Raw genomic sequence first — 27900 nt, forward strand, 5'->3', positions numbered from 1 at the left:
GAGCAAGAAAAGAACAACCCATAACCGAGCAACCCAGGGTTTCTGTGGGGCAAAAACCTTGTGATCTCTTGGGGTGGAGAATGGTGCCCTGTGAGAACCTGTACTGTGCTCCAGCAAGGCAACTCCTAGCTATGATAGTCAGGAAAGGATAGGTAGTTGTTTAATTTGGTGACTCCTACTGTGGGGGGTGAGCGTGGTGGAGGTGAGAGGCTCTGGAGGGATTTTTTTGCTAAAGGCAGCAAAAGATCTTGGCTGAACCCTGTGAAGCAGCTGGAGAGGAATCCCTTTGAGAAGGAGGAGAAGGCTGATAAAGAAATGGCGAAGAGGATGAAAAAGGGGTGTTAAAAAAACCAGTATATAAAAAACTAAAAACAAAACCAGCGGAGCACAACTGGTGAATTCCAGTTTCTGTATGGGACAAAATTTCTTGCTTCCTTGGACTTCTAAAAACCTGGGAGAAATGCTTTTGATCTTTTTAACTAGATAAAGTAAAACAAACTCTGTGTAGAAGGAAGAAACCTCTCTATGAATCAGAATGTTTCTATGCATATCTAAATCCAGATGTTTCATCCGTTGACCTTGTAAAATCAGTTGACTAATCAACAGATATTACTTTAAAGGACAGCCTCAATTTCAGCAAATTTTAAGATAGGTTAATGAAAAGGGGTCTTTAAGGAGAAAGTATAAATTTCCTTTAACAGAACCATGTCTTGACTTTGTAGCACCATCTCGTAAGCCAATTTTTGCCAAGATACAAAAGAGAGAAAACTTTCTTTGGCCCCATTGAAGGTTTTTGGAAATACAGATCAATGATGGTTGAGCCAAACCCTGAAGCAGGAAGTAATCCTGATGCTGTTAAGACCGAGAGCAGTGGGGAATTCTGGGAAAGAACAGAGCAGAAGGTCCTGGGTGAGGACATGGCCAGCTCAAATGTGCAGCTCCAGCGTTTCAGGCAGTTCCACTACCAGGAAGCTGAGGGACCCCGAGAGGTTTGCAACCAGCTCCACTCTCTTTTCTGTCGGTGGCTGAAGCCAGAGCGACACACGAAAACCCAAATCGTGGACCTGTTGATCCTGGAGCAGTTCCTGACCATCCTGCCAGTGGAGATGGCGAACTGGGTGAGGGAATGCGCAGCGGAGACCAGTTCCCAGGCGGTGGCCCTGGCAGAAGGCTTCCTCCTGAGCCAGGCAGAGGACCAGAAGCAGGAAGGGCAGCAGGTGAGAGCATTGCATCCAGGGTGATAGGAATGGGAGGGAGGAGGACTGGAAACACTCTACTCATTGCCCCAGGAGAGGTGTCCCATTCCTCGCCTCTGTTATTTTGCACTCTCTCATTCTTTTTCTAACCCTTCTCCTCATTCCGTGTGTTGGACCATCACTGCTATTTCAGGTAAAGGCCGAGTTTCCAGAAGTGGGACCTGATTTCCCTGCAGCAGAGGCGGCTCCATCGTCAGACACCTGGCAGAGCCCCCCAGAAAGGGGATTCCGGCCGGAGGGCGACGGACGTGCCTCCTTGCAGGGTAAGGAACAATTTGGGGCGTGGCTGTATTTCAACTTCATCTCGCTCTCTGGGTAATATCAGAGAGTCCTTGGAGTCCTTTTCTGTTCCCCTTAGATAGTACTATGGGGAGGATGCTTGACTCCAACCTTTTCTACAATTCAAATTTTCAACACTTGGAGGCTTTATAGCTGAAAACCAAACAGTTTGATTTGTGGCTTAGAGCCCAAATGGGGAAATACACGTTTCCCTCCAACTGAAGTATTAAAATCCAAATGAAAGATGAGACATCTTGCAACGATCTCAGGTGTACTTAGACTTCCTGCACAGCCAGGGCAATTCTAGGCATTTGCCTGTAGGTTCAGTCCTGTTGGGTTGCAAGGGGCTTCCTTCCCAGGCGTTTAGGATGGCAGCCTCCGCTTCTGAGAGCAGCGCCTCCTTCTGCCTCCCCATCCTCTTTGTCTCTTGCAGGGCGTGGAATGACGTTGGCAATGAGTACACAGCCGTCTCTTCCTGAAGGAATGGAACCGGACCAGGTAGGCGTAGCAATGTCACGTGCACTAGGAAGCAGCAGTCATTGCATTTCCTAGAAGGGCTATTCCTAATGATCTTTGTATGCTGATTGTAAGTGATTAGTAAAGATGAGATTAGTTGTATGTGTGTGGTGAGATAACTGCGAGGAGTGGAATGTATCCATGGAAAGAAGGCTGCCACAAATGAGTTGGTTAAGGAATGCAAGCAGAAAGCTGCTTAGCTTAGCAGGGATACCTTCATCTCAGTGTTCCTGGTGTCAGTGGCAAATCTGGCTCCGTTGAGAGAAATGGGAATCGTGTATGACCATCTCTAAAACTTTGGATGAAGTCATCCACGTGGCATTTATAAAAGGCGAAGGTTTGATCCGATTGCTGAGAGGGGTCCTGAGAGAATGAGAAGCATTCTTGGTTACCCAAACTCTGCAAACCATGCTTGCCGGAGAAGTTACTACAAGATCTTCATGCTGACTGCTCTGTTGGTTGAGAGGAACAGAACTTTAATTTTGCTAAGGGATGTGCTAGCCCTGGTTTCTGTTGTGCTGAGTAATGTGTTTTGCTTGTTTTATCATTTCAAAGTTTTGTTATTCTCTATTTAAGGACTACATGTATATTTTGCGGTACCGCTTTGTTATTTAGCCTGAAAGGTGTTTCAGGGACCCCAACCCTTATTCATTAATCCTTGAAGGCCAGAACACTCATCTGGGATTCATACATCACAGCCACAGTTTTCTCTCTTGGTGAAGTGAGTCACAGACACACTTGTTCAAGGAGGATGGAGCAGGAAGGAGGAAGGATCACTGTGGAGAAGGCAGGGAGCAGCCTAGGTGCCTCTATCCCCTGCTATTTTTCTGGCTGTTGAAACCCCCAGAACTGGTTTTCACAGCAAGCAATTCCTGCAGTTTAATGCCCAGCCAGCTCACTTCATGTTATCCTTGAGAAGGAAACGTTTTGTCTTTCCCTCCAGGGTCTGGTGACTTTCGAGGAGGTTGCTGTGCGGTTCACAGAGGAGGAGTGGACCCTGCTGGATCCTGACCAGAGAGCCCTGCACAGGCAGGTCATGGAAGAGAACCGGGGGATCGTCGCCTCTCTCGGTAAGGCTCCCTGTTTGCCTGCTTAATGATATCATGGAATTCCAAATGCAATCATGATGACAATATTACCATTTTGGGCACCTGCCCTCTAGGAGGGTTTTGAGGCCGCCTTTTAGGACACAGCCCTCAGAAAGCAGCGTTCAAAGAGAAAAGAAATACATTCAATTATATTAAATTGTGGAATGATTTAATGCTACTTTAAGAGAGCAGCTTCAAACATACCACAAACATTTTCACAAGGCTCATTGGGTCTGTTCAGATAACATGCTAAGCCATGGTTAGGCCGCTAACCCTTTTGTAGCAAATGGTTAGTGAGTGTGTTTAATCCGTGGTTATGTAGCCACCGTGGTTAGGAATGGTTCACACGATGCACGAAGCCCTAATGGTTAGCTCAAAATGCTTAACTCCAGTGGCTTAGCGTCTCATCTGAACAGGGTCATTAAAACAGCACAGAGTTTAAAAAAACCAACAAGAGCAAAACCCTAATTAATAAGAGGCAGCCCAGAAAAAGCGTGTTTCCCAGGCAGAGCACAAGGCGTAACACCTGTGTTAAAAGAACTGCACTGGCTGCTTCTTAGCTACCGAACCACGTTCAGCATTAAGGTATTGTCATATAAAGCCATAAACACACTACCTAGCAGACTGCCTTCCCTGATACAAACCCAGGTGACCTTTAAGATCAGCAGAGGAGGCCTTGCTGGTCATTCCAAAATGAACACAATGTCACCGTGACGTACCCAGATGGCAGGCCTTTGCTGTAGCAGGACCCATCCCGTGGGAAACCCTCCCTCGCAGAGTTTGCGAGGCAGAAAAGGTGACATCCTTTAAACGTGTCCTAAAAACACACCCTTTCACCCTGGCTTTCCCTGGGCATGGAGTAAATTAATCATGCCTCTCATTTTGCTGCTCCTTTGATTGTTTTTACTGTAGTTGTTTTATCATTGTTTTCTTTAATATTGTCTTTTAATATTGAGATTTTATTAGATTCAGTGGTATCTAAATGCCTCAATTAAATAAAAGAATTAATAAATAAATGTCTCTTATCAGTTCTTCTTTTGATCAAAGTCATTGATTGAAGGTGCTCCATTATTTTAAGTTCTATTGCTATCCCAGACTTTTAACAATTTCTTCTCTTTATTCCACTCACACAGCGGAGAAACCATATCATTGTTCGGAATGTAGAAAGAGATTCAGTCAGAAGAAATATCTTACTCAGCATCAAAGGACTCACACAAGAGAGAAACCATATCAATGTTTGGAGTGTGGAAAGAGGTTCAGTCATAAGACAGATCTCAATTCTCATCAAAGAATTCACACAGGAGAGAAACCATATAAGTATATGGAGTGCGAAAACAGCTTCGGTCAGAAGGTACATCTCAATTCTCATCAAAGAACTCACACAGGGGGGAAGCCATACCATTGTTTGGAGTGTGGAAAGAGCTTCAGTGAGAAGAAATATCTCACTCGGCATCAAAGGACCCACACAGGAGATAAACCATATCAATGTTTGGAGTGTGGAAAGAGCTTTAGTCAGAAATCAAATCTTACTTCTCATCAAAGAATTCACACAGGGGAGAAACCATATAAGTGTTTGGAATGTGGAAAGAGGTTCAGTTGGAAGGCCCATCTCAAATCTCATCAAAGGACTCACACAGGAGAGAAACCATATCAATGTTTGGAGTGCGAAAACAGCTTCAGTCATAAGGCACATCTCAATTCCCATCAAAGAACTCACACAGGGGAGAAGCCGTACCATTGTTTGGAGTGTGGGAAGAGCTTCCGTCAGAAATCAAGTTTCAATTGTCATCAAAGAATTCACACAGGGGAGAAACCATATAAGTGTTTGGAATGTGAAAAGAGGTTCAGTCGGAAGGCCCATCTCAAATCTCATCAAAAGACTCACACAGGAGAGAAACCATATCAATGTTTGGAGTGTGGAAAGAGCTTCCATCAGAAATCAAATTTCTATTGTCATCAAAGAATTCACACAGGGGAGAAACCATACCATTGTTTGGAGTGCAAAAAGAGCTTCAGTCAGAAGGCCCAACTTAATTCTCATCAAAGAATTCACACAGGGGAGAAACCATATAAATGTCTGGAATGCGAAAAGAGCTTTAGTCAGAAGGCACGTCTCAATTCTCATCAAAGAACTCACACAGGGGAGAAGCCATACCATTGTTTGGAGTGTGGAAAGAGCTTCCGTCAGAAATCAAATTTCTATTGTCATCAAAGAATTCACACAGGGGAGAAACCATACCATTGTTTGGAGTGCAAAAAGAGCTTCAGTCAGAAGGCCCAACTTAATTCTCATCAAAGAATTCACACAGGGGAGAAACCATATAAATGTCTGGAATGCGAAAAGAGCTTTAGTCAGAAGGCACTTCTCAATTCTCATCAAAGAACTCACACAGCGGAGAAACCATAGTATTGTTTGGAGTGTGGAAATAGCTTTGGTCAGAAGAAATATCTCACTCAGCATCAAACAATTCACACAAGGGAGAAATCATACGATTGTTTTGTGTGTGGAAAGAGGTACAGTGAGAAGAGAACTCTTACTTCTCATCAAAGAACTCACACAGTTGGAAATCCATATCATTGCTTGGAGTGTGGAAAGAGCTTCAGTCTTTCCTTCTCATCAAAGAACTCACATAGGGTTTCTGTAGAAAAGGCTTTATTTCAAGCTTACATCACTACCTTTCATTAAAAAAAGGAATTAAAAAGGGCAAAAACAACAACACACAAGTATTATTTCTATATTAAAAGTCTAGAAATACAGAAAGGAATCATTGATGCCTGGGACATCTCCACTCATACCTATTTGTGGACTCCCGAATTTTCACCTTAAAGACAGAATAATAAACAAAAAGGCTTTAAAAGACAATCAATTGGATAGATTAATGCATTATTATAAAGACTTTTTACCCATATCTAGGACTGCCTGGAGGACATCATTGAGGAAGACAAACATGGTTAGCGTGGTATCAACTATCCACATGTCTTAGAAAGCGGTACATCGTGCAGCAAGGCACCAGAAACCTGACAGATTTTGAAGGAATGACCGCTAACTTAGCAGAAAAAGTTAAAAGGCAAATCACTATATAGATTACTACTTTTCCTGGATTCAGGATCACAGGAAGGACTACGAACTCGCTGGGAATCTGATTGGGCTATTAGAATAGATCAAGAATACGAGACAAAAATGTGGGGGGAAATTCTTTTAAAGCCACATCAGCTAAATGTACAGAAATATACATTTAGAATAGCAAAAATAGACAAGTCCTCACATTTGTGCTAGAGAGGGTGTGGTGTCTGGGAATCCTATGTTCACATTTGGTGGGATTGTGAACATATGCAAAGATTTTGCACGGGGATGTTTGAAGAAATATCCATCGTAATGGAAACGACAGTAATAAAAACACCAGAATTTGCATTGTTTAATAAACTTGACGGCCAAAACCAAACTATATTACACAAAAAGCAAACTGGGTATCTTAATAGCAGCACGTATGCTGATAGCTAAATGCTGGAAGGAGGCAAAAGGATGAAATAGAAGGAGGTGGTACGGTAATAGTGTGGGAAATAGCGCTCTCAGAGAAACTTACTGAAGGGTATTAAAAGGACAAAAGAAAAAAGACAGTTTTGCTGCAGAATGGTCATGTTTTATTACACACACAAACAAAACACCAGCATCAGCACAGGTACAAACTGCCTTTAACAGCTTATAGTTACAATAGCCTCTCAGGAAACAATTACAACTGTAAGGATGGGGTTAATTCATACAAAGAATGGCTGTTTTAAAATGTTAAAATGTACTTTTATTGTTATGATTTTAGGAGCGGAACAGATAAGCGCCAGCTGCATGTGGGCGTTCTGGCACATCCTGGAACCGCTTGGGGCAAGGCCGATCGGCCTTGAGCGAAAATTAACATCTCAGGGAAGGTGTGAAAGATCCTCGCAAGGGAGGGGGGAAGGAGCAGGGGAAACTATCTGTAAAGAGTACATTTTGCAAGGGGCTTTTGTTCTGAGCTGGATGCCCATATGGCTGGGTGAAGTATAGTTGGCAACTTAGTTATTTTTAGTTTGCTTGGACTGGGTTCTTATTCTGTATCTGCATGTTTTACCTGTTGAATGCTAATCTTGTATTTCCTACCCTTATCCTCAATAAATTTGGGCCTAACCCTCCAGTTTTGGAGATGTGTGCGAGTGTTCCTGGGATCTGTGCAAAATCCAGTGGAAAAGCCAGCTTTGCTGGGGCGTGCTTCCTTTACAACAACAATTAAAATGAATAGCTCTGAGTGGGGACCTCTCCAACCAATTAATTAATTAATTATCCTTTAAAACTGCCCCATAACTAATGTTAAATAATTTCTACTGTGTGTTTATAGTGTTGGATTGGGTAGCATTTTCTTTCTACTTTTTTTTAAAAGAAAGAAAGCCTATGTAATCTCTTATTCCTTGCATGTATGGTTTCTATATTATGTTAATATTTAAGTTTTTATATTTGCAAGTAATTTTTTTTTTAAAAAAAGAACTCCCATGGGGGAGTAACACTATCATTGTTTGGAGTGTAAAAAGAGTTGTGTCCCAAACGCATCGTGCTAAATTGTGCAAGAAACAATAATAATGTAATCAATTGTTGACACACTGGCTCTGGACTTAAAGTATATTCTCCTGCCCGGTCATCCTCTACCCCTCTCTGCCCCCCGTTCAATAATGCAAGAGCCATTCTGTTTATCATTTTCATGAGCGATCAGCCTGCAAAATTGCAATCCTTATCCTTCAAATGCTTATCAGGTAGGGGATGGGATTCCTCCGATGCCGGTGGCTGTTCATTGAAGTGAGCGTTGGGGGTGTCATCATCCTTTCCAATTCATGCATTGAGGTCGATGGCCAAAATACAATCCATCTTTTTATAGCCTGTGTGCTTTACATCCCTTCATAAGGACATAGAATCATAGAATCATAGAATAGCAGAGTTGGAAGGGGCCTACAAGGCCATCGAGTCCAACCCCCTGCTCAATGCAGGAATCCACCCTAAAGCATCCCTGACAGATGGTTGTCCATAACATTTGGTTATGGAGAACTGGTCAAAACTGGAAAACAATAAAGCCGTATTGCCAATTCTGGGACGTGGAGCTCCAAATTCATTTAAGTAGTCCCTCTAACCATTCTGATTATAGAGGCAATGGGAGGGCATTTTGGTCTGTACAGTATCTGTCTGCTTGCACATCCCAAAATTCAGGAAAGGTTTTACCCTGGCAGGATAAAACTGCTTTATGGGAACAAAGGTTTAGAAGGAAACTAGATTAGGAACTGGTCAGGAAGAGCAGAAACAGCAGTACACATTTTGCTGCATTGTACTTTCAATCAGGACTTGTGCCACATAGTTATAACTCCTACTTTACAACAGTTCTTGTGGGGAACGGAGGAACAACATCTAGCACACTGACTTTCAGATAATAACCCCAAGGTCATGTGAAAAGTGATGAGTTTTTTTGTATCGAAAATTAATCAACAAATTGTGACTACTTGGTATTACAAACTAGTAATCACTTAATTTTTGTTCTAGGCTCCTGAATGAGTCACAAATTTTATGTATTGTAAGTATTTTATTCATTGCCTTTATTGTGTTTTTATGTGTTCTATATTTTATTGACTTACTATACTGCTTTTGTACTGACTGTTTGACTGGTCTATGACCATAATAAAAGCAATCAAACAATCTATATAAATAAAAATGTAAATGTTCGTTCGAAACAGACGTTATATCTTCGAAAGTTCTTCACCGATTGCTTTGAAATTTTGACACAACATTGCATTCGAATACGCGAGCGTTGTTATGTAACTATGTTCTATATGTGGTCAAAGGTTTGTCTTAAAATCGAAGAAATAGGCCTCCTCAAAACCAGTCCTGCTGATCATTGTGACAATGCCAACCAGTAGGCCAATCCACTGCCTCTGCCTCCTCTCTTATTTGCATGTTCTCTCCTATTTGCTCTTATAGGTCATTGTGACATCGCCAACCAGTAGGCCAATCCACTGCCTCTGCCTCCTCTCCTATTTGCATGTTCTCTCACAATTGGCTGAGTGAATATAGATGTCACACCTGTGACAGTTACACGTTCTGAAGAAAAGTAACTGCCAGGAGTTTCCACTAACCTCCTCACCATAAAAACATCCTTTTTTAAAAACCAAACAATCTGCTTTACTTCATCCAAATAATGCCTCGCAGAAGATCACACTTAGGTCGTCGTCCTCGCAGAGCAGAAGCACTGCGACGAGAAATTGCAAATCAGACTCAGGAAAAATGGGCATCAGCAAATGAGAAAAAAAGAAAAAGAATGCCTCAAATACGTGCCAAGGAACCAGCCAAGCAACGTTCAGCCAGACTTGAGGATGCACAGTTGCGAGCACGGCAATCGCGTTCTACAGCTTCAGATCTGCTTTGTTCTCAACAGAATGAACGCGACAGGCTGAGAGTGGCTGAAAGACGTCAACGAGAAAAAGCACATCAGCGTCAAACACGACTCCGTGGTAAACAATCACACGATTACAATCGCCTTGCATTCCGGTACAGCCCAGCTGATGATTATAGTTTGAGGCGGCATGTTCTCATCGGCACTATGACTGAAGTGTGTCCTTATTGCAAGGCTCTTAAATTTAATGGAGAAACAAAAGGAATGTGTTGCGCTGCTGGAAAAATTAAACTGCCTCAACTTGGAGAACCACCAGAGCCATTACAAACTTTGCTTGCCGGATATACCGCAGAATCAAAGCATTTCCTATCTAATTATTAGATTGTAAGCCTATGCGGCAGGGTCTTGCTATTTACTGTGTTATCTGTACAGCACCATGTACATCGATGGTGCTATATAAATAAATAATAATAATAATAATAATAATAACATCAGGAAATACAACTCATGCTTCCAAATGACGTCGTTCGGCGCAGAAATCATCACAGCTCCATTTATGCCAACTTTCAAAGTCAAAGGACAAATTTAACATAAAGCCGGCTCCTTCCTTCCGTTTCAAGATAGTCAACATAAATTCCTACAAATGTATTTCATTGGTGATGTCAATGATGAATTGAATGAACGCTGCGGAATTTATACCGGCATAAAAAGGTCCATCGTTTCAAAATTGCAACAGCTACTTCACGAAAAAAACAATTTAGTACATTTGTTCAAAACAGCAATTGACATGATGCATCTGATACACACAAGATTGTTATTCATGCTGACAAAACGCCTGCTGGTGAACATGTGCGAAGATTCAATGCTCCAACTATAGATGAAGTGGCAATTGTTATAGTCGGAGATCAATTTCAACCTAGAGATATTATTCATCGGAAAAACAATCAATTGAAAAAAATTGCAGAAACTCATCGATGCTATGATGCCCTGCAATATCCAATCATTTTTTGGGATGGTGCCGATGGATATCACTTCAACGTTAAGATGATAAATCCAGTCAGTGGCGAAGAAACAGATATGAAATGCAGCGCAATGAACTATTATTCATACCAATTGAAAATCGGCATGCCAATTATCATGTTGCGAAATATCAACCAGCCAAAACTTTGCAACGGCACGCAGCTTGCAGTAAAAAAATTACTGAGCAACGTCATAGAAGGAACAATCTTGACAGGACCTTTCAAAGGTGAAGATGTCCTCATTCCTCGCATTCCTATGATTCCAACAGATATGCCATTTCAATTTAAGAGATTGCAATTCCCAATTCGATTGGCGTTTGCAATCACCATCAACAAAGCTCAGGGCCAATCTTTAGAATTGTGCTGTTTAGATCTAGACACAGATTGCTTCTCACATGGACAATTATATGTTGCGTGTTCTAGAGTCGGCAAACCAGACAATCTCTATATCTACACAGACAATGGAACAACTAAAAATATTGTATATCCACAAGCATTGTGAAATTAAACATATTAGAAACATTCGCTTTGTCTTTTCTTTCTTTTCAATTTAACCAGACTGAGCCACAGCAACGCGTGGCAGGGTACAGCTAGTTTCTTATAAAAATGTCACATATGTTGGAAAGCATATAAATGCTTGGGATTTGGAAAGCAGTTCAGTCAGAATGAGATTAATTTACAATCCAGCGCTATTTCACATTAGACTACCTAGTTAGGTGATAGAGTATATAAAGAAATAATCTGATCTTCTCATCGAATACCTCAGATGTAGGGGGAAACAGAAGTACTTAAAGCTATAGAATGATATTTATTTACAATCAAGCCATATTTCACATTAGCCTACTAAATTAGGCGGTGGAGTATATAAAGGAATGCCAAGACTGTTTCAAAGATAGGTTTGTTGCAAATGAGGAATGCAGTATTATATAAAAATAAAACTTTTATTGCCTCAAACAAACATAGCTTCTAACTAACTTCTCTCCAGCCCTGACTGACTCCTGAGAGTGCTGAGTCACTGACTGCTGTGTCACCTCCTGATTGGGCAAGTATTCCTTCAATCAAAGTCTGTGTCCCTGACTTCCTCTTCCATCTAACTTCCTGTGTGTCTCACTTAGTTCTACCTATTGATACAAAGACAACAAAGAAAGCTATATAAACAACAATTTCTGCGATATTGTAGAGTGAAAAATGATCAGAATATGAGAAATAATTATATTGTCCGTGGAATTTTTAGACAATTTTGCCCCATTTTAAACACCTGTTGATATTTTAGGAGTTGCCAGACACGTGGGGGAAAGCCAGGGTGATCCTACTTCATATAAGCAAGGGCAGAATCCACAGCAGGTGGGACCATCTCCCCCAATTCCGTTCCCTAACCGGGATTTAAACATCTTGACGGCAAGAATGCCCCACTGTTTGAACTCATTTATTGGGGAATCTGTTGGATATGGATTCACAAGCCCTCTCTGTGGCCCGGGCTCCCCTCGGCCTGTAGGTTTACCAGCCCCTTTCTGCAAGGATGGGATTTGCGCTGGTTCATGATGCCTCAATACAGGAGAGCATCTCTCGCTAGCCGGGTTTCCCGAGAGGCGTCACAGGGAGAGATGTGGGGGGACCCTGGAGAGGCGTCAGCAAAGTAACATTTAAGACGGATCCCCTGTCTCATTAGCTGCCTTTTGCTGGTCTCCTGAGGGTTAAAGAAACGAGCTCGATTCCTAGAGAGGAAGGGGATGTGGGGCAGGGGAGGAGGGGCCGGTGTCTTGGAGCTGCGCTCCTTCGTGCCGCCTCCTTCTTCCTCCGGAGGGAAAAGGCCTTGGAGCTTCTTTCGGGCGCTGCATCGGGGCCTCCTGGGCGGGATCAGGTGAGAGCCCTCCTGGCCTTGGGCTGAAGGCGGGTCCCTGGGTTGCAGGGGAGGAGGAGGAGGAGGGAGAGACCTGGGAGGGGGGAGATGCCCGAATTCAGCCCCCAAAGGGTCAGAGCAGGATCTGAATTCGCAACAGGAAGGGGGCTGGACGCTCCCCCCACCCCACCCCATAGGGAGGAGACCTGCCAGGCTGAGCCTCTCGGGAGCCCCCGCAGTCTCCGCCCCCTCCTCCCTCCGCCGCTGCTGGGTCCATGGAGCAGAACTGCTTCCTCGATCAGGCCGCTCTGCAGGGACGACGGTCCTTCTTCCCCCATTCATCGGGCCCCTGTTTCCCCTCCACACACACCCTCCCCCTTGGCCCATGGGGGTCCCCGGGTGCAATCCTGCCTGGGGCTGAGACGCTGCCCTCGTTCTCTGCTGGACCGGCCGGACTGACAGCAGCCACCAAAGGCGGGTGGAGGGAGACCAGGTGGCCCCCCAAGACCCCTCCCCCCAAAAGGCAAGTGATTTGGAGACCCCTGAAAGGGCAGCAAGTTTTGTAGTCATTTTACTCTGGGGGGGAATTGAGGGGCGCTTATGGCAGTTTTTCCAAGGGCAGCCAGAGATCTTGGGACCCCCCTGAGAGGCCGGCCTGCAGAGAGAGGAGAGGAGGAGGAGGCTGATAATAACTGAATCAATAAATGGAGAAGTAAAAGAGAACAAAAAAGAAGTGTTACACATTCGGAAAGGGGGGAAAAGGCAAACCTCAACAGATCATTGACCCAGGGTTTCTGAGGGGGCATAAATCTTGTGATCTCTTCGGCTGGAGGACGGTGCCCTGTGAGAACCTGTCCTGTGCTCCAGCGAGGCAACTCCTAGCTATGATAGCCAGGAAAGGATAGGTAGTTCTTTAATTGGTGACTCCTGACCTTTTACTATTGTGGGGGGTGAGTGTGGCGGAGGTGAGAGGCTAAAGGCAGCAAAAGATCTTGGCTGAATCCTGTGAAGCAGCTGGAGAGGAATCCCTTTGAGAAGGAGAAGGCTGATGATAAAGAAATGGCGAAGAGGATGAAAAAGGGGTGTTCAAAAAACCAGTATATAAACTAAAACTAAAAACAAAACCAGCAGAGCACAACTGGTGAATTCCAGTTTCTGTGTAGCACAAAATTTCTTGCTTCTTTGGACTTCTAGAAACCAGGGAGAAATGCTTTTGGTCTTTTTAAATAGATAAAGTGAAACAAAGTTAATGTAGAAGGAAGAAACCTCCCTATGAATTAGAATGTCTTGTTTCTATGCATATCTAAATCCAGATGTTTCATCCGTTGACCTTGTAAAATCAGTTGACTAATCAACAGAGATTACTTTAAAGGACAGCCTCAATTTCAGAAATTTTAAGATAGGTTAATGAAAAGGGGGTCTTTAAGGAGAAAGTATAAATTTCCTTTAACGGAACCATGTCTTGACTTTGTAGCACCATCTCGTAAGCCAATATGAAAGAAAGAAAACTTTCTTTGGCCCCATTGAAGGTTTTTGGAAATACAGATCAATGATGGTTGAGCCAAACCCTGAAGCAGGAAGTAATCCTGATGCTGTTAAGACCGAGAGCAGTGAGGAATTCTGGGAAAGAACGGAGCAGAAGGACCTGGGTGAGGACATGGCCAGCTCAAATGTGCAGCTCCAGCGTTTCAGGCAGTTCCGCTACCAGGAGGCTGATGGACCCCGAGAGGTTTGCAACCAGCTCCACTCTCTTTCCCATCAGTGGCTCAAGCCAGAGCGACACATGAAAAACCAAATCGTGGACCTGTTGATCCTGGAGCAGTTCCTGACCATCCTGCCAGTGGAGATGGCGAACTGGGTGAGGGAATGTGGAGCGGAGACCAGTTCCCAGGCGGTGGCCCTGGCAGAAGGCTTCCTCCTGAGCCAGGCTGAGGACCAGAAGCAGCAGGAGCAGCAGCAGGTGAGAGCATTGCATTAGAGGGCTCAGGAATGGGAGGGAGGATTTCTGGAAACTCTCTGCTTGCAAGAGGAGCATCAGGTGAGAGCATTGCATCCAGGGGGGCAGGAACGGGAGGGAGGGTTATTTGAAATCAACCCATTCTGTAAATTGCCACAGAAACTTGCTTCGCTCCCAACCTCTTTCCTCTCTCATCCTTTTTCTAACCCTTCTCCTCATTCCATGTCTTGGACCATCACTGCTATTTCAGGTAAAGGCACAATTTGCAGAAGTTTGCAACCAGCTCCACTCTCTTTCCCATCGGTGGCTGAAGCCGGAGCGACACACGAAAAACCAAATCCTGGACCTGGTGATCCTGGAGCAGTTCCTGACCATCCTGCCAGCGGAGATGGCGAACTGGGTGAGGGAATGCGGAGCGGAGACCAGTTCCCAGGCGGTGGCCCTGGCAGAAGGCTTCCTCCTGAGCCAGGCAGAGGAGCCGAGGCAGCAAGAGCAGCAGCAGCAGGTGAGAGCGTTTCATCCAGGATGACAGGAATGGAGGGAGGAGGTCTGGAAACTCTCTACTCATTGCCCCAGGAGAGGTGTCCCATTCCTCGCCTCCAATATTTTGCACTCTCCCATTTTTTTCTAACCCTTCTCCTCATTCCGTGTGTTGGACCATCACTGCTATTTCAGGTAAAGGCCCAGTTTCCAGAAGTGGGACCTGATTTCCCTGCAGCAGAGGCGGCTCCATCGTCAGACACCTGGCAGAGCCCCCCACAAAGGGGGATCAGGCCGGAGGGCGACGGACGTGCCTCCATGCAGGGTAAGGAACAATCTGGGGCTTGGCTGTATTTCAACTTGGTCTCGCTCTCTGGGGAATGTCAGAGAGTCCTTGGAGTCCTTTTCTGTTCCCCTTAGATAGTACTACGGGGAGGATGCTTGACTCCAACCTTTTCCACAATTCAAATTTTCAACACTTGGAGACTTTATAGATGAAAACCAAACACTTTGATTTGTGGCTTAGAGCCCAAGTGGGGAAGTACACATTTCCCTCCAATTGAAGTATTAAAATCCAAATGAAAGATGAGACATCTTGCAACGATCTCAGGTGTACTTAGACTTCCTGCACAGCCAGGGCAATTCTAGGCATTTGCCTGTAGGTTCAGTCCTGTTGGGTTGCAAGGGGCTTCCTTCCCAGGCGTTTAGGACGGCAGCCTCCGCCTCTGAGAGCAGCGCCTCATTCTGCCTCCCAAATCTCTTTGTCTCTTGCAGGGCGTGGAATGACGTTGGCAATGAGTACACAGCCGTCTCTTCCTGAAGGAATGGAACCGGACCAGGTAGGCGTAGCAATGTCACGTGCACTGGGGAGAAGCACTCATTGCATTTCCTAGAAGGGCTATTCCTAATGATCTGTGTATGCTGACTGTAAGTGATGAGTTGGTTAGGGGCTCGAAGCAGAAAGCTGCTTAGCTTAGCAGGGATACCTTCATCTCAGTGTTCTTGGTGTCAGTGTCAAATCTGGCTCCATTGAGAGAAATAGGAATCGCGGTATGACCATCTCTAAAACTTTGGATGAGGTCATCCTCGTGGGACTTATAAAAGGCGAAGGTACGATCCGATTGCTGAGAGGGGTCCTGGGAGAATGAGAAGCATTCCCGGTTACCTAAGCTCTCCAAACCATGCTTGCCGGAGAAGTTACTACGAGATCTTCATGCTGACTGCTCTGTTGCTTGAGAGGAACAGAACTTTAATTTTGCTAAGGGATGTGCTAGCCATGGTTTCTGTTGTGTTGAGTAATGTGTTTTGCTTGTTTTATCATTTCAAAGTTTTGTTATTCTCTATTTAAGGAATAGATGTATATTTTGCTGTACCACTTTGTTATTTAGCCTGAAAGGTGTTTCAGGGACCCCAACCCATATCCATTAATCCTTGAAGACCAGAACACTCATCTGGGATTCATACGTCCGTTGCGAAGTGGGGTCTGCCCATACAGCCGCAGTTTTCTCTCTTGGTGAAGTGAGTCACAGACACACTTGTTCAAGGAGGATGGAGCAGGAAGGAGGAAGGATCACTGCGGAGAAGGCAGGGAGCAGCCCGTGTGCCTCCATCCCCTGCTCACCACCCAGGGCCTGAGTATGCCTCTTTCCTACTCGTTGTCTCTGGCAAAACTAGGAGCCTACAGAAGGCCCATCTACTCTGACACCGTTTCTCACAGTGGCCCAACAGTTGCCTCTTTGGAAAACCCACAAGCAGGATGGAGGGCCAGAGACATTTCTTAGGCTGTTGATACCCCCAGAACTGGTTTTCACAGCAAGCAAGTTTCATTCCTGCATTTAATGCCCAGCCAGCTCACTTCATGTTATCCTTGAGAAGGAAATCTTTTGTCTTTCCCTCCAGGGTCTGGTGACTTTCGAGGAGGTTGCTGTGCGGTTCACAGAGGAGGAGTGGACCCTGCTGGATCCTGACCAGAGAGCCCTGCACAGGCAGGTCATGGAAGAGAACAGGGGGATCGTGGACTCTCTCGGTAAGGCTCCGTTTGCCTGCTTAATGATATCATGGGATTCCAAATGCAATCATGATGACAATATTACCACTTTGGGCACCTGCCCTCTAGGAGGGTTTTGAGGCCGCCTTTTAGGGCACAGCCCTCAGAAAGCAGCGTTCAAAGAGAAAAGAAATACATTAAATTGTGGAATGATTTAATGCTACTTTAAGAGAGCAGCTTCAAACATACCACAAGCATTTTCACAAGACTCATTGGGTCTGTTCAGATAACATGCTAAGCCATGGTTAGGCCGCTAACCCTTTTGTAGCAAATGGTTAGTGAGTGTGTTTAATCCGTGGTTATGTAGCCACCGTGGTTAGGAATGGTTCACACGATGCACGAAGCCCTAACGGTTAGCTCAAAATGCTTAACTCCAGTGGTTTAGCGTGTCATCTAAACAGGGTCATTAAAACAGCACAGAGTTTAAAAAAACCAACAAGAGCAAAACCCTAATTAATAAGAGGCAGCCCAGAAAAAGCGTGTTTCCCAGGCAGAGCACAAGGCGTAACACCTGTGTTAAAAGAACTGCACTGGCTGCTTCTTATTTTATTATTTATTTTATTTTATTTTATTTTATTTATCATACTTATACCCCGCTCCTCAGCCAAAAAAGGCTCTCGGAGCGGCTTACACTTGGCAAAAAAAGACAGTCCCTGCCCTCAGGCTTACAATCTAATAAAGACATGACACACAAGGAAAAGGAGTCAAGGAGGGAGGGAGGGAGGAGAGAGAAAGAGAGAGAGAGAGAGAGAGAGAGTCCAGCAGGAGCAGGCCCCGATGTTACTTCTGCCTGCTCCTGTCCCCTCGGTCCTTCTTCTTCCCCACAGGGCCAAGATGGCAGTTTGCCCTGTGGGGGGGGGGGGGGAAGAGTCCAGCAGGAGCAGGCCCCGATGTTACTTCTGCCTGCTCCTGTCCCCTCGGTCCTTCTTCTTCCCCACAGGGCCAAGATGGCAGTTTGCCCTGTGGGGGGGGGGGGAAGAGTCCAGCAGGAGCAGGCCCCGATGTTACTTCTGCCTGCTCCTGTCCCCTCGGTCCTTCTTCTTCCCCACAGGGCCAAGATGGCAGTTTGCCCTGTGGGGGGGGGGAAGAGTCCAGCAGGAGCAGGCCCCGATGTTACTTCTGCCTGCTCCTGTCCCCTCGGTCCTTCTTCTTCCCCACAGGGCCAAGATGGCAGTTTGCCCTGTGGGGGGGGGGGGAGAGTCCAGCAGAGTTCTTAGCTACCGAACCACGTTCAGCATTAAGGTATCGTCATATAAAGCCATAAACACACTACCTAGCAGACTGCCTTCCCTGATTCATACCCAGGTGACCTTTAAGATCAGCAGAGGAGGCCTTGCTGGTCATTCCAAAATGAACACAATGTCACCGTGATGTACCCAGATGGCAGGCCTTTGCAGTAGCAGGACCCATCCCGTGGGAAACCCTCCCTCGCAGAGTTTGTGAAGCAGAAAAGGTGACATCCTTTAAACGTGTCCTAAAAACACACCCTTTCACCCTGGCTTTCCCTGGGCATGGAGTAAATTAATTATGCCTCTCATTTTGCTGCTCCTTTGATTGCTTTTACTGTAGTTGTTTTAGTATTGTTTTCTTTAATATTGTCTTCTAATATTGAGATTTTATTAGATTCAGTGGTATCTAAATGCCCCAATTAAATAAAAGAATTAATAAATAAATGTCTCTTATTAGTTCTTCTTTTGATCAAAGTCATTGATTGAAGGTACTCCATTATTTTAAGTTCTATTGCTATCCCAGACTTTTAACAATTTCTTCTCTTTATTCCAGAAAATTACTGGCGGGAAAGGAAGAATAAGAGGGAACCAGGTGGGATGTCACCGAAAAGAGACAAACATAACAACAGCAAACATCAGAGAAGTAAAACAAAGTTAAATAGCAATGGAAGGAACAAATTCTTTGCTTCTCAGGGTGATGGCTACCATGATAGCACAATCCAGGAAGAAATACATCATAGACAGGAAATGAAAAGTTTCCATGTGCAGAGGAAAACTTTCAAGTCTGAATCAAACTTTAAAGTTAATTGTGAAATTCACACCTTGAAGAAACGGTGTCCAGGTTTGGTGTGTAGAAAGAGCCTCAGTGAGAAGCGGACTCTGATTTCTCATCAAAGAACTCACACAGCGGAGAAACCGTATCATTGTTTGGAATGTGGAAAGAGCTTCAGTCAGAAGAAATATCTCACTTGGCATCAAAAGACTCACACAGGAGAGAAACTATATCAATGTTTGGAGTGTGGAAAGAGGTTCAGTCATAAGACAGATCTCAATTCTCATCAAAGAATTCACACAGGGGAGAAACCATATAAGTGTTTGGAGTGCGAAAACAGCTTCAGTCAGAAGGCACGTCTCAATTCCCATCAAAGAACTCACACAGGGGAGAAACCATATCATTGTTTGGAATGTAGAAAGAGCTTCAGTCAGAAGAAATATCTTACTCAGCATCAAAGGACTCACACAGGAGAGAAACCATATCAATGTCTGGAGTGTGGAAAGAGGTGCAGTCATAAGACAGGTCTCAATTCTCATCAAAGAACTCACACAGGGGAGAAACCATACCATTGTTTGGAGTGCGGAAAGAGCTTCAGTGCGAAGAATAATCTTACTTCTCATCAAAGAATTCACACAGGGGAGAAACCATATCATTGTTTGGAATGTAGAAAGAGCTTCAATCAGAAGAAATATCTCACTCGGCATCAAAGGACTCACACAGGAGAGAAACCATATCAATGTTTGGAGTGTGGAAAGAGGTGCAGTCATAAGACAGATCTCAATTCTCATCAAAGGACTCACACAGGGGAGAAGCCATACCATTGTTTGGAGTGTGGAAAGAGCTTCAGTGCGAAGAGTAATCTTACTTCTCATCAAAGAACTCACACAGGGGAGAAACCATACCATTGTTTTGAGTGTGGAAAGAGTTTCAGTGTGAAAAAAAGACTTACTTCTCATCAAAGAATTCACACAGGGGAGAAACCATATAAGTGTTTGGAATGTGGAAAGAGTTTCAGTCAGAAATCACATTTCAATTGTCATCAAAGAATTCACACAGGGGAGAAACCATATAAATGTCTGGAGTGCCAAAAGAGCTTCAGTCAGAAGGTACTTCTCAATTCTCATCAAATCACTCACACAGGGAAGAAACCATATACATGTTTGGAGTGTGGAAAGAGCTTCAGTCAGAAATCATCTTTCAATTGTCATCAAAGAATTCACACAGGGGAGAAACCATATCATTGTTTGGAATGTGGAAAGAGCTTCCGTCAGAAATCAAATTTCAATTGTCATCAAAGAATTCACACAGGGGAGAAACCATACCATTGTTTGGAGTGTGGAAAGAGCTTCAATCTGAAGGCCCAACTTAATTCTCATCAAAGAACTCATACAGGGGAGAAACCATATAGATGTTTGGAGTGCAAAAAGAGCTTCAGTCAGAAGGCCCAACTTAATTCTCATCAAAGAATTCACACAGGGGAGAAATCATATAAATGTCTGGAGTGCGAAAAGAGCTTTAGTCAGAAGGCACTTCTCAATTCTCATCAAAGAACTCACACAGCGGAGAAACCATAGTATTGTTTGGAGTGTGGAAATAGCTTCGGTCAGAAGAAATATCTCACTCAGCATCAAACGACTCACACAGATGAGAAACCATATCAGTGCTTGGTGTGTGGAAAAAACTCCAGTCATCGAAGAACTCTCACTCAGCATCAAACAATTCATACAAGGGAGAAATCATACGATTGTTTGGTGTGTGGAAAGAGGTACAGTGAGAAGAGAACTCTTACTTCTCATCAAAGAACTCACACAGTTGGAAATCCATATCATTGCTTGGAGTGTGGAAAGAGCTTCAGTCATAAGGGAGCCTTTACTTCTCATCAAAGAACTCACACAGGGTTTCTGTAGAAAAGGCTTTATTTCAAGCTTACATCACTACCTTTCATTAAAAAAAGGAATTAAAAAGGGCATACAACAACAACAACACACAAGTATTATTTCTATATTAAAAGTCTAGAAATACAGAAAGGAATCATTGATGCCTGGGACATCTCCACTCATACCTATTTGTGGACTCCCGAATTTTCACCTAAAAGACAGAATCATAAACAAAAAGGCTTTAAAAGACAATCAATTGGATAGACTAATGCATTATTATAAAGACTTTTTACCCATATCTAGGACTGCCTGGAGGCCATCATTGAGGAAGACAAACATGGTTAGCATGGTATCAACTATCCACATGTCTTAGAAAGCGGTACATCGTGCAGCAAGGCACCAGAAACCTGACAGATTTGGAAGGAATGACGGCTAACTTAGCAGAAAAAGTTAAAAGGCAAATCACTATATAGATTACTACTTTTCCTGGATTTAGGATCACAGGAAGGACTACGAACTTGCTGGGAATCTGAATGGGCTATTAGAATAGATCAAGAATACGAGACAAAAATGTGGGGGGAAATTCTTTTAAAGCCACATCAGCTAAATGTACAGAAATATTGCTTAAAATATTACCAAAATGGTACTTCACGCCATGCAGAATAGCAAAAATAGACAAGTCCTCACCATTGTGCTGGAGAGGGTGTGGTGTTCGGGAATCTTATGTTCACATGTGGTGGGATTGTGAACATATGCAAAGATTTTGCACGGGGATGTTTGAAGAAATATCCATCGTAATGGAAACGACAGTAATAAAAACACCAGAATTTGCATTGTTTAATAAACTTGAGGGCCAAAACCAAACTATATTACACAAAACGCAAACTGGGTATCTTAATAGCAGCACGTATGCTGATAGCTAAATGCTGGAAGGAGGCAAAAGGATGAAATAGAAGGAGGTGGTACGGTAATAGTGTGGGAAATAGCGCTCTCAGAGAAACTTACTGAAGGGTATTAAAAAGACAAAAGAAAAAAGACAGTTTTGCTGCAGAATGGTCATGTTTTATTACACACACAAACAAAACAACAGCATCAGCACAGGTACAAACTGCCTTTAACAGCTTATAGTTACAATAGCCTCTCGGGAAACAATTACAACAATTAAAATGAATAGCTCTGATTGGGGACCTATCCAACCAATTAATTAATTAATTATCCTTTAAAACTGCCCCATAACTAATGTTAAATAATTTGTGCTGTGTGTTTATAGTGTTGGATTGGGTAGCATTTTCTTTCTACTTTTTTAAAAAAGAAAGAAAGCGTATGTAATCTCTTATTCCCTGCATGTATGGTTTCTACATTATGTTAATAATGTAGATAGTTAATAATGTAGATATGTTAATAGGAGGAGGGCTTTCTCATAGATAGTACAATGCAGCAAAAGGAACGCCTCCTCCCATATGTACCTGCCCGGACCGTAAGATCATCTACAGGTGCCCTTCTCCGTGAGCCCCTGCCAAAGGAAGTGAGGCAGGTGGCTACTTCGAGGAGGGCTTTCTCCACTGTGGCACCCCGGTTGTGGAACGAGCTCCCCAGAGAGATCCGCTTGGCGCCTACACTGTACTGCTTTCGTCGCCAGCTGAATATTTTTATTCACTCAGTATTTTAACACTTAATTTTAACTTAAATTTAAATTTTACTGTTTTAACTCTGTATTTTAATCTTATATCAATTTTGCTGTGTGGTTTTTATCCTGGTTGCGCTTTTTATACTGTATTTCGTAATTATGCTTTTAACCTGTTGGTTGTTTTATTGTGGTTTTAATTTTTGTGAACCGCCCAGAGAGCCTTGGCTATTGGGCAGTATAAAAATGTAATAAAATAAATAAATAAATAAATAAATAAAATAAAAACAATATTTAAGTTTTTATATTTGCAAGTAAAAATTTTTTTTAAAAAAAGAACTCACACGGGGGAGTAACACTATCATTGTTTGGAGTGTAAAAAGAGTTGTGTCCCAAACGCATCGTGCTAAATTGCGCAAGAAACAATAATAATGTAATCAATTGTTGACACACTGGCTCTGGACTTAAAGTATATTCTCCTGCCCGGTCATCCTCTACCCCTCTCTGCCCCCCATTCAATAATGCAAGAGCCGTTCTGTTTATCATTTTCATGAAGGATAAGCCTGCAAAATTGCAACTCTTATCCTTCAAATGCTTATCGGGTAGAGGATGGGTAGCTGTTCATGGAAGTGAGCGTAGGGGGTGTCATCATCCTTTCCAATTCATGCATTGAGGTCGATGGCCAAAATACAATCCATCTTTTTATAGCCTGCATGCTTTACATCCCTTCATCTATCTATATAAATAAAAATGAAAAAGACCGTTCGTTACTGTCGTTATATCTCCGAAAGTTCTTCACCGATTGCTTTGAAATTTTGACACAGCGTTGCGTTCGAATACGCGAGCGTTGTTATGTAACTATGTTCTATATGGGGTCAAAGGTTTGTCTTAAAATCGAAGAAATAGGCCTCCTCAAAACCAGTCCTGCTGATCATTGTGACATCACCAACCAGTAGGCCAATCCGCTGCCTCTGCCTCCTCTCCTATTTGCATATTCTCTCGCAATTGGCTGAGTGAATATAGATGTCACACCTGTGACAGTTACACGTTCAGAAGAAAGGTAACTGCCATGAGTTTCCAGTAACCTCCTCACCGTAAAAACATGCTTTTATATCTCCGAAAGTTCTTCACCGATTGCTTTGAAATTTTGACACAGCTTTGCGTTCGAATACGCGAGCGTTGTTATGTAACTATGTTCTCTATTGGATCAAAGGTTTGTCTTAAAATCGAAGAAATAGGCCTCCTCAAAACCAGTCCTGCTGATCATTGTGACATCGCCAACCAGTAGGCCAATCCACTGCCTCTGCCTCCTCTCCTATTTGCATATTCTCTCGCAATTGGCTGAGTGAATATAGATGTCACACCTGTGACAGTTACACATTCAGAAGAAAGGTAACTGCCATGAGTTTCCAGTAACAACCTCACCATAAAAACATGCTTTTATATTTCCGAAAGTTCTTCACCGATTGCTTTGAAATTTTGACACAGCGTTGCGTTTGAATACGCGAGCGTTGTTATGTAACTATGTTCTCTATGGGGTCAAAGGTTTGTCTTAAAATCGAAGAAATAGGCCTCCTCAAAACCAGTCCTGCTGATCATTGTGACATCACCAACCAGTAGGCCAATCCACTGCCTCTGCCTCCTCTCCTATTTGCATGTTCTCTCCTATTTGCTCTTATAGGTCATTGTGACATCGCCAACCAGTAGGCCAATCCACTGCCTCTGCCTTCTCTCCTATTTGCATGTTCTCTCCTATTTGCTCTTATAAGTCTATTTGCTTGGAAGAGTGAGGAAGACGACTTGCCCTCTCGATCCATGTCCTTCTTGGTTGGTCGCCCAGGGAGGAGATGCGGTTAGATTACAACTACAATGTATTATTAATACATCTCTCAGGGAGGGGAGTTTTCCATCATGTTTAAAAGAAGCGGTGGTACGGCCACTTTTAAAAAAAACCTCCCTGGACCCTCTGGATCTTAACAATTATCGACCAGTATCAAATCTTCCATTTCTGGGCAAGGTGATCGAGAGGGCAGTTGCTCACCAACTCCAAGCAGTTTTGGATGACACAGATTTTCTAGACCCATTTCAAACTGGCTTTAGAGCAGGATACGGAATTGAGACCGCTATGGTCGCCTTAGCGGATGATCTACGCCTGAGTATTGACAGGGGGAGTATGTCCCTGCTGGTACTCTTGGACCTCTCAGCAGCTTTTGATACCATTGACCATGGTATCCTTCTGGATCGCCTGAGAGGATTGGGAATTGGAGGCACTGTCCTTCGGTGGTTCCGGTCCTACCTCTCGGGCAGGTTCCAGATGGTGATGCTTGGGGATAGCTGCTCCTCAAAAAAGGAGCTGCTGTGCAGTGTACCGCAAGGTGCCATCCTTTCCCCAATGCTATTTAATATTTACATGAAACCGCTGGGCGAGATCATCCGGAGGCATGGGGCGGGGTGCTATCAGTATGCTGATGACACCCAAATATATTTCTCTATACCTTCAATAACAGCATCAGCTAAGGATAGTGTGTCTCCTCTGAATGAATGCTTAGAGGCGGTAATGGGCTGGATGAGGAAAAACAAACTGAAGCCGAATCCAGACAAGACGGAGGTGCTCGCTGTCAAAGGCCACAACCTAGGTTTGGAGGTGTGCCAACCGGTTCTGGATGGGGTTACACTCCCCCTGAAAGACTGTGTTCGCAGCTTGGGGGTGCTTCTGGATCCGTCGCTCCAAATGACAGCCCAGATAGATGCGACGGCCAGGAGTGCCTACTATCAGCTTCGGCTGATATGCCAGCTGCGCCCCTTCCTAGAGTTGGAAGACCTAAAGACGGTAGTGCACGCACTGGTAACTTCGAGGCTTGACTTCTGTAATGCGCTCTACATGGGGCTACCTCTGTGCCTAGTCCGGAAACTTCAATTAGTCCAAAATATCGCAGCCAGGCTGGTCACTGGTACACCTAGGGGTGACCACATTACACCAGTTTTAAAATCTCTTCACTGGCTGCCGATTAGTTTCCGGGCGAAGTACAAAGTTTTGGTTATTACCTTTAAAGCCCTACATGGTTTGGGTCCAGGCTACCTGCAGGATCGCCTTCTCCCGTACAATCCGCCCCGCACACTCAGGTCCTCTGGGAAGAATCCACTTCAGCTAGCAAAAGCTAGATTAACAACTGTTACCCAGAGGACCTTCTCTTCTGCTGCTCCCAGACTGTGGAATGGCCTGCCGGAGGAGATTCGTCAACTTGACAGTCTTTTAGAATTTAAAAAAGCAATAAAGACTGATCTATTCCGGCAGGCCTATCCAGTGAAATTTTAGAATGTTTTCAGGATGTTTTAATCATGTATGGTATGTTTTAATTCGTTTTAATGTGTATTTTATCTCATGTTTTTATACTGTTTGTTTTACACTTTGAATTGTTTAAGTTTTTGTGAACCGCCCAGGGAGCTTCGGCTATTGGGCGGTATAAAAATGCAATAAATAATAATAATAATAATAATAATAATAATAATAATAATAATAATAAGTCATTGTGATATCGCCAACCAGTAGGCCAACCAGTAGTTTTAACAGAGGTTAAAAATAAATAATAATAATCTCTGAAAGTTCTTCACCGATTGCTTTGAAATTTTGACACAGCGTTGCGTTCGAATACGCGAGCGTTGTTATGTAACTATGTTCTATATGGGGTCAAAGGTTTGTCTTAAAATCGAAGAAATAGGCCTCCTCAAAACCAGTCCTGCTGATCATTGTGACATCGCCAACCAGTAGGCCAATCCGCTGCCTCTGACTCCTCTCCTATTTGCATGTTTTCTCACAATTGGCTGAGTGAATATAGATGTCACACCTGTGACAGTTACACGTTCTGAAGAAAGGTAACTGCCAGGAGTTTCCGCTAACCCTCTCACCGTAAAAACATCCTTTTTAAAAAACCAAACAATCTGCTTTACTTCATCCAAATAATGCCTCGCAGAAGATCACACTTAGGTCGTCGTACTCACGGAGTGGAAGCACTGCGACGAGAAATTGCAAATCAGACTGAGGAAGAACGGGCATCAGCAAATGAGAAAAAAAGAAAAAGAATGCCTCAAATACGTGCCAAGGAACCAGCCAAGCAACGTTCAGCCAGACTTGAGGATGCACGGTTGCGAGCACAGCAATCGCGTTCTACAGCTTCAGATCTGCTTTGTTCTCAACAGAATGAACGTGACAGGCTGAGAGCGGCTGAAAGACGTCAACGAGAAACAGCACATCAGCGTCAAACACGACTCCGTGGTAAACAATCACACGATTACAATCGCCTTGCATTCCGGTACAACCCAGCTGATGATTATAGTTTGAGGCGGCATGTTCTCATCGGCACTATGACTGAAGTGTGTCCTTATTGCAAGGCTCTTAAATTTAATGGAGAAACAAAAGGAATGTGTTGCGCTGCTGGAAAAATTAAACTGCCTCAACTTGGAGAACCACCAGAGCCATTACAAACTTTGCTTGCCGGATATACCGCAGAATCAAAGCATTTCCTATCTAACATCAGGAAATACAACTCATGCTTCCAAACGACGTCGTTCGGCGCAGAAATCATCACAGCTCCATTTATGCCAACTTTCAAAGTCAAAGGACAAATTTATCATAAAGCCGGCTCCTTCCTTCCGTTTCAAGATAGTCAACATAAATTCCTACAAATGTATTTCATTGGTGATGGCAATGATGAATTGAATGCACGCTGCGGAATTTATACCGGCATAAAAAGGTCCATCGTTTCAAAACTGCAACAGCTACTTCACGAAAAAAACAATTTAGTACATTTGTTCAAAACAGCAATTGACATGATGCCATCTGATACACACAAGATTGTTATTCATGCTGACAAAACGCCTGCTGGAGAACATGTGCGAAGATTCAATGCTCCAACTATAGACGAAGTGGCAATTGTTATAGTCGGAGATCAATCTTGACAGGACCTTTCAAAGGTGAAGATGTCCTCATTCCTCGCATTCCTATGATTCCAACAGATATGCCATTTCAATTTAAGAGATTGCAATTCCCAATTCGATTGGCGTTTGCAATCACCATCAACAAAGCTCAGGGCCAATCTTTAGAATTGTGCGGTTTAGATCAAGACACAGATTGCTTCTCACATGGACAATTATATGTTGCGTGTTCTAGAGTCGGCAAACCAGACAATCTCTATATCTACACAGACAATGGAACAACTAAAAATATTGTATATCCACAAGCATTGTGAAATTAAACATATTAGAAACATCCGCTTTGTCTTTTCTTTCTTTTCAATTTAACCAGACTGAGCCACAGCAACGCGTGGCAGGGTACAGCTAGTAAGGACATAAACATTTGGTTACGGAGAACTGGTCAAAACTGGAAAACAATAATAAAGCCGTACTGCCAATTCTGGGACGTGGAGCTCCAAATTCATTTAAGTAGTGCCTCTAACCATTCTGCTTATAGAGGCAATGGGAGGGCATTTTGGCCTGTACAGTATCTGTCTGGTTGCAC

The 27900-nt window shown here is 43.6% G+C and overlaps 2 protein-coding genes across 2 annotated transcripts in view; both read left to right on the forward strand.

The window, feature by feature from the left end:
- The window catches only part of LOC134395616 (zinc finger protein 197-like), a 148595-nt gene that overhangs the window by 99872 nt on the left and 20823 nt on the right, over positions 1 to 27900 (forward strand). Inside the window, 5 exon segments of the mRNA XM_063121774.1 lie at positions 14604 to 14858; positions 15029 to 15158; positions 15608 to 15672; positions 16733 to 16859; positions 18663 to 20788. Of these exon segments, the coding sequence (XP_062977844.1) occupies positions 14604 to 14858; positions 15029 to 15158; positions 15608 to 15672; positions 16733 to 16859; positions 18663 to 20788 (2703 nt within the window).
- Positions 1933 to 7327, forward strand: LOC134396224 (zinc finger protein OZF-like). The gene is made up of 3 exons (XM_063122644.1): positions 1933 to 2033; positions 2995 to 3121; positions 4273 to 7327. Exons 1-3 carry the CDS (start codon positions 1977 to 1979, stop codon positions 5544 to 5546), a joined length of 1458 nt encoding a protein of 485 aa, XP_062978714.1. The 5' UTR covers positions 1933 to 1976; the 3' UTR covers positions 5547 to 7327.

Source organism: Elgaria multicarinata, chromosome 3, assembly GCF_023053635.1.
Source record: "Elgaria multicarinata webbii isolate HBS135686 ecotype San Diego chromosome 3, rElgMul1.1.pri, whole genome shotgun sequence".
Lineage (NCBI taxonomy): Eukaryota > Metazoa > Chordata > Lepidosauria > Squamata > Anguidae > Elgaria > Elgaria multicarinata.